Below are 7,040 nucleotides of genomic sequence, written 5' to 3' on the forward strand. Positions count from 1 at the left end.
TTCGTTTGTACTACGATATCGCATTTTATTACTTAAAACTCCATGCATTTACATATTCAGCCAAATTTATGTATGGAACAAGCAATAAAATTTTATAAAAAGAAAATATTCCTTGTCTTTTTTTGCTACATATATACATGCAAAAACTTGGTTTCAAAACTTGAAAACAGCCTTGCTTATGTCTCCCTTCTTCAATGCATCGAGAGCTTCTTTATATTGGGACAAAGAAAATATCTTGATTCCTAATTTATTGTAATCAAGATGTCTTTCAGACAACGATTGCACCAAAGCTAATCCTTTAGGAAAACAGTAGGGATTTATAATCACGCCTATAATGCTCAACTCCTTTTTGTAAATCTGCACAATAATTATAAATTTTAGTAAGAGAATATCGAAACTTTTAACTCTCAACCATATAACCCGAGTGGGAAATTTATACCTGAAATGGTTCAATCGATAGTTTTGCTTTTGGATTAGCAACACCGAATACGCATAAACGACCACCGGGATTTAGCAAAGACATGGCCAATTCCATGGCTGGAGCACTGCCGCTGCAATCCACAGCCAAGTCAAAATCTTCTTTCAATTCCGTCGGACTTTCAACTTTATAATCGAGACCTATTTACATATAAATATATTGCCGTTAGAGAGAGAGAGAGAGAAAGAGCGCTTTTCCAAATTTTTCAATATTATTTATATTACCAAGATTAGAGGCAAGAATTTTTCGTTTTTGTTGTGGTTCACTGATAGTGACAGTTTTTCTGAGACCGTGCAAATGAAATAGAGAGGCCCACAATAAACCTATGATACCGGCGCCTATTACGAGAACCTTGCTTCCTATATTTACAGGATTGATTTTGTCCCAGCCGTGAGCCATGCATGACAACGGCTCACTAAGCACTGCGTGGCGCATTTCAATTTCATCCGGGATTAAGTATACCTATCATAAATACCGATAATATTATTTATATCATGCGAGCGATACGGATATCACAACTCACAAAGCGAGAATAGTTAAAACAAGAAAATGTGGTAAAAGTGGGGCGTTACGTGCACAAAATATTTCAAAGAGATGTCTTATATATTAAAGACGAATATATCTCTTTGACCAATCTATATAGAATCGACTTTTTCTCAATAAAAATATCGAATAACATCATTACTCATATTTGAATTTTTACATGTGTTTTTATATTCTTAAATTAAAATTCTATTAAAATAAACTTCATTTGAAATTAATTACAATAGTCTTGTTATTTACTCGCGCGCGACTTTCTGAAATTTAATCCGCGAACAATTTTTTTGATATTTTTTGTATCACAAAAATTATTAATATATTTAGATATTTTTGCTAAAAAAAAAAAAGAATCAAATTAATCGAAAAATCATACATCCAAGCTTTCTTGGGCATTCTGTGTATGTGCCGCATATACCTGTGTTTCTGGAACAACAGCGTGCGTAGCCCATCCACCATCTCTAAAAATTCCTATAGTATTATTTATACCACCGTGGGTACAAAAATGATAATTCGCACTGTGACAATCATCGCATTTGTTGCATCCACTGTTGGGATCGACAGCGACACGTTGACCAATTTTATAAATAGTCACTTCTGATCCGAGTTCATCGATAGTACCTACAAACTCGTGTCCAAGAGTCAGAGAACCATCTTCTTTACATGGAAAGCTTCCCTACAAGACTCGTGTTATTTTAAGAGATTGAAGAGTATACATATGTATATCGACATGTGTAGATATATGTAATCGTGTGTCAGATGATGTCACAATATAAGCAATCAACAAAGTTTTTCAACTTTTATCATGAATCACATTAATTGAAATAAAAGTGTAATTATCAAACTGTATAATGACATCAACTTTATCACTGCAATTATGACATGAAATATGTATATTATCTTCTATTAATTTTCAATATTTTTCCAAATAAATTCCGAGTAATTTAAATAATAAAGTCTATGATTCTTATAATTTTTGTCCAACTTGTAATAATAAAATATTTTTACATCATACGAATGAGCGATATCACATTTATTCGAAACAAAATGACGTATTTAAATATTTATAATATTTTACCAACCATTTAAAATAATTGTAATTTTTTACATTCTACAATTACGATAATAAAAGTGACATATTTTTATAATGGTAACATACTTCCAAAACATGAAGATCTGTTCCACAAATTCCAGAATACGCGACTTTAATTCGGACTTCGTTTGCCGCTGGTTTAGGAAGAATATCCCGTTTTTTTAAATCAAGTGATTTGCTTGACAAATTGAAGCTCAAATATTCCATCGTGCAATTTCTATCCGCTCCGAGTCGTCTTGATCGAGTACACTAAGAAATCCTGCCGTCATCATCCGATATTTATAAGTTGACGACATCAAGTCGTAAACTTACACCTTTAACCGATAACACTAATGTCTTATCAAATGCCGAGTGATTGCGCAAGACTGATACATGTAGAGTGATTGTCGGCTTGTTGTCACCCAAAGGTCAGGGCAATTATATAAGTAGATTAAAGCAAAAACAAAATTGTTCAAGCATAAGATACAATTATTTATAAAAACTTACAGCAACGTTGCAATCTTGCAAATCGTAGTGCAACGTTGCAGAGATATTATGGAAACGTGGAAATAAAAACAAGATTGCAATATAATATCGGCTTGTAGAGTATTAAAAACAAAATAGGATGCCATAATACTTGATCCTCTATATATCGGATCTAATCTTCTGTTTAAAAAAAAATAAAAGTTTTCAAAAATTTAAATCTCAACTCGGATCTTAATCACTCTGATTTCAATCTCGCGGGATTGAGAAATGTCTATAGAGAAGATGCAAGTATTTCAGTAAGCTAATAATTTATTATTTTACGACCATGTACGTTATCTTGATTAGGCATTTGGAATCTCTAGAGAGTTCTTCAAAGTCTTTTAGGTGCGCATATCCATTAGTTATAACGAATATAATGAAGACAATCGTACAAATTTTCATGGTGATTGGTGAAAGACATCGCTTCACGTACGAGAGATATGTGATTCAATTAATCATCACTTTAAGCGGGAGCTCTTTTTTTTCACCTCGAGGTAATATGATGATGCTGAAGCGGAAAATTCATTCATGCATGGCAGATCGACTCGTTGTGAACGAATGTCCTTCAATTCATGAGAAATTTCGGGTCAACGGGACGCACAGAGCTGGATAACTGGTTGCACCGGGAAACCGGAAATGGGGTCGAGAATGACGTCATCTAGCCTCAACTCCGTTTATTCAACCCCCAGGGATAAACTAGGTTACTGGGACAAGCTACCCTCTCCCCCCTATGCTGATATTTTCGCGAAAAGAGATTTCTCATTCAAAAAAAAATACGCTCTAAATTACGAAATACATGCATGCTTTTTAAACGATGCTACAAATGATGCAATCAACAAAAAGTGCTAATTATAAGTGTCTCGATAATCCAATTTAAGATTGTAATAAATCTGTGATTAAATCGAGTCTATAATTAACAAACGTATCGCTCTTAAAATCAGGTTGCTCCAAAATCTTTGGTTAAATTGAGAATATTTAACATCGATGTTTGACATTAGCATGTTAAAAAAAAATTCGCTTTTTTAGTATATTTTCCAGACAAAAGTTATTCAAGAGGCAAAAATCTAATTTTAGCTCCGTCGCGTTTTCCTAACGATATAAGAGAAACGATCAAAGCTTTAACGACCCACAGATTGACATTTACACAAAGCAGTACGAGCAGAATAATTTAATAATAAACGCCAAGTACTCTCGTAAACATTTGTGTCTTATTTTTACTTTTCTTTACGTCGAATGTCGAGCAAAAAAATAACGCGAGCAGATGTATTTGACGTTGAATATTTCACGGTATACATACATTCAAGATGATTTTTTTTTTTTTTTAGAAATTGTCCTGCCGCGTATTCACAAGTAGCCAATAATGGCACGTGCTTTGATTTCTGAACGAGCTGCAAGGTGAATGGACCGTTCAACGTCACAGCCTCAAAGTAGGTCGCCGTGGACGGCTCTGGGTCGCGTATCGCCTTGTCCCTTGTACTGCCGCCAGCAACGGCAGTACAGTTCATTGAAAAACCGGGACTCGATCAATATCTCCCCCGATAAGCACATTAATAGCAATGTGCGACATGGATGAATACCGAATTCTAGGCTCTTTGTGTAATAATCGTTCATCGAATCGGGTCGTCGGAGTTTGTGCCCGACTCGTATCTGAGAGAGAAAAACGATCGAGAAAACATGGGATAGAAGAGGGAAAAAAAGAAGACGAGACAAACGCATGAACGGAAAGCGGAAGCAGCCAAGTTGCTGCTCAATGGAAGAGCTGAATCCCTACGAGCGGATGCGAATGGGTAGGCAGCCCATTGAAGGTTACACGGGTATTCGCATTGCGTATGCGCAGCTTTGACGTTTCTCTTTATCCAGCAAAAGGATATGGATACTCGCTTCGTGTCTGTTTTCTTCGCTGCTCCACGCAAAGAAATCTCATCGCGATAACGAAAAGAGAACTGGTATTATACAAATAATCTTATCATGAGAACTTTTGATTTCTTTTAATACAATATACGTGAATACATCAGGATACCCCAAAAACGACCAAAAGGTCTCTTGATCATTTTACAGCAAAATGTCGAAATACAAATAATTTTCGAATCATAAGCGATATTGTATTTGCTTTCTCGCAAACTAAACTTTGAATCGAATAAATAACAGAACTTTTACTTTTTCATCAGTTTATTTGTATCAAGCGGAGTTTACCTTGATGATAGAATCTTAATTTTAGACTCCAGTTACGAAGATGGTATAATGCTAATATACAAATTGGAAAACTTTGATAAATGATAATCTTTTTCGATATTTTCGCCAAGGCACAACTGATTATCAAAGAATCTGTTGTTAAAAATTAATGCACAAAAAGATATCTCATTGAATTTAGCCAAACATTGTTGCGATAGATTAACACAACACTACGATTAATACATAATGGAAAAAAAACGCGTAGAGTGGGAAATAGTATGTTTTGTTAATGTTAAAAATACATTGGATACGTAAATCGAGACTTGCGTAGGCGTAGGTCTCCTTTTCGCTTATCTCGCGATTACATGTGTGTGTGTGTTTCGAGTTTTTTTTTCCTTGAATCATTGATTATCTGCTTAAACGAGACGTATATCGAAGACTTCTCTGTTTTCTGTAGCTTGGCTATCGGAAACCGGATATGACGTAGCTGTCTACGATCTTTCAACACCCTCTGTCTGTAAAAAAAAAAAAAAAAACATCTATTCCTCAGTAAAACGGATTAATTTAAACGACGTCTATATGTATATAAAAGCGACACTTGGAAAATTGCGCTTTTCGCACGTCTTTGCTCGCGACGTTTTATTTCTCTCCGTTAAACAAGTTTTACATATACAGTAAATATATAGAACTGATATATCTGTGTAGTATCTGATATGCATACAGACAATGCTATATGAAATGTGATTTCTGTAAAGAGTAAATCTCCAAGAATACTATCAAGGCCGCCGAGCTCTCTGTCGTGTATCCCACCGGAAACGGATATGACGTGTTGGTCGATTAAAGTAATTAAAAAATTTCATTCTCGTGTGCAGTCATTGGATTTGATTAGATAAACTGTTACGAATAATCACGCTACTATTACTATATCACGAACATAAAAATATTGATACGTTGTATGTGTGGGTGTGTCAGTAGTAAAAATATTAAAAATGGAAAACGAATTAAGACTAACGTGAATTGACATTTGATAATTCTATCAATAAAACTATTAATACCTTAAAAGTTTTCTTACTAGAAAAAAATCAACTTGTGCTATCCTGCATATTCATTATTGTTAAATCTGTGTGTCACGTGTGTAAGATTAATCATTATCATGTTCATGTATTAATTATCTAACGTGTAACGTTAGGTATACGTGTCCAATTCTAATTATTTTCATTAATTGCAACGAAAAGTGTAGTGTAAGACTCTTGTTCTGACACACACACACACACACACTCTCTCTCTCTCTCTCTCTCTCTCTCTCTCTCTCTCTCTCGTTAGGTTACTCGTGAAATTACGTATTTGTCAATCAACTGCAATAAAATAAAATGTAATAAGATAAAAGATTGACAGAACGAGAGGGCGTAGAAGTTTGCTGCGTGCGTATCGATTGGGGACGCTGTTCGCCAACGAGACTAGCCTACATTCTGTCTCCTTTCTTCACCCTCCCGAGTTACGAAGGCCGATTTGTCTCCCTCCCTCTACACCCTCTCATCGACCTAGAAGTTCTCATTCAACGCTCCCTCCTCTTTGCTCTTACTTAACCTTGCCACCCTCTATCATTCTCTTTTTGTCTCCTCTTCTCTTTCGATTGCATTTCGGTGGATGTTTGAAGGAAAATAGAGATAACAAAAATATAACAAACAGGCAGCAAGTATGATAAATAACAGCAGGGAACATATTAAATATCGCTCGGCTTAAGCTCATAAAGCAGAGAATATATGTAATTGATGCACATAATAATAAAAGCAAAGATTTAGACTTACGAGAATTCGACGATTGAACGAGTTGGAAGGGAAGGCGAATTAACATTAGAACAGCAAATGGAGAATTTTGTCCTGTTTCCAAAGTTTTTTCACGAATTTCAATCGACACATAAATTTATATATACTTTTATCGCAAAACTTTAAATTAGCATTTCGAACAAGCGAGATTAAATCAATGTTGCGCAATTCTGTAATTTTAACAATCTCGAAGAAAATTCGGCGGTTGTAGCGTTTAAAACTCTTGTCGGTGGATATCGTATCCGTTCCAGCGCCGTTTATCAAGGGGTATCGTTGCGGGTGCCGCGCGGTGGTACGTACGACGAGGGGCGAGGCCACGTACCGCTATACAGAGGGAAGGGTGGCTCGGTGAATCGTATCCGTGTCACGAATGCGCGCGTCTGCTGCACTCCATCCCCTCGCCACCCCTTCGCGGTCAGCGCGAAAGAGG

At 35.8% G+C, this 7,040-nt stretch overlaps 1 protein-coding gene across 1 annotated transcript; it reads right to left on the minus strand.

Moving 5' to 3' along the window:
- LOC139810927 (sorbitol dehydrogenase) lies at positions 1-2,384 on the minus strand. The gene is made up of 5 exons (XM_071774851.1): positions 2,175-2,384; positions 1,434-1,691; positions 703-940; positions 440-618; positions 1-357 (listed from the first exon to the last, which is right to left on the minus strand). The coding sequence occupies exons 1-5, from the start codon at positions 2,313-2,315 to the stop codon at positions 154-156; spliced, it is 1,020 nt and encodes a 339-aa protein (XP_071630952.1). The 5' UTR covers positions 2,316-2,384; the 3' UTR covers positions 1-153.
- Positions 2,385-7,040: the final 4,656 nt, after the last annotated feature.

This window comes from Temnothorax longispinosus, chromosome 4 (genome assembly GCF_030848805.1).
Source record: "Temnothorax longispinosus isolate EJ_2023e chromosome 4, Tlon_JGU_v1, whole genome shotgun sequence".
Classification (NCBI taxonomy): domain Eukaryota; kingdom Metazoa; phylum Arthropoda; class Insecta; order Hymenoptera; family Formicidae; genus Temnothorax; species Temnothorax longispinosus.

Excerpts from the sequence above, each read along its gene's own strand:
- LOC139810927 (XM_071774851.1), bottom strand. The coding sequence starts at position 2,315 with ATGGAATATTTGAGCTTCAATTTGTCAAGCAAATCACTTGATTTAAAA. Across the intron at positions 941-1,433 it reads CTGTTGTTCCAGAAACACAG|GTATACTTAATCCCGGATGA; the intron begins GTATATGCGGCA and ends TATTTATGATAG. Across the intron at positions 358-439 it reads TATCGATTGAACCATTTCAG|ATTTACAAAAAGGAGTTGAG; the intron begins GTATAAATTTCC and ends ATTATTGTGCAG.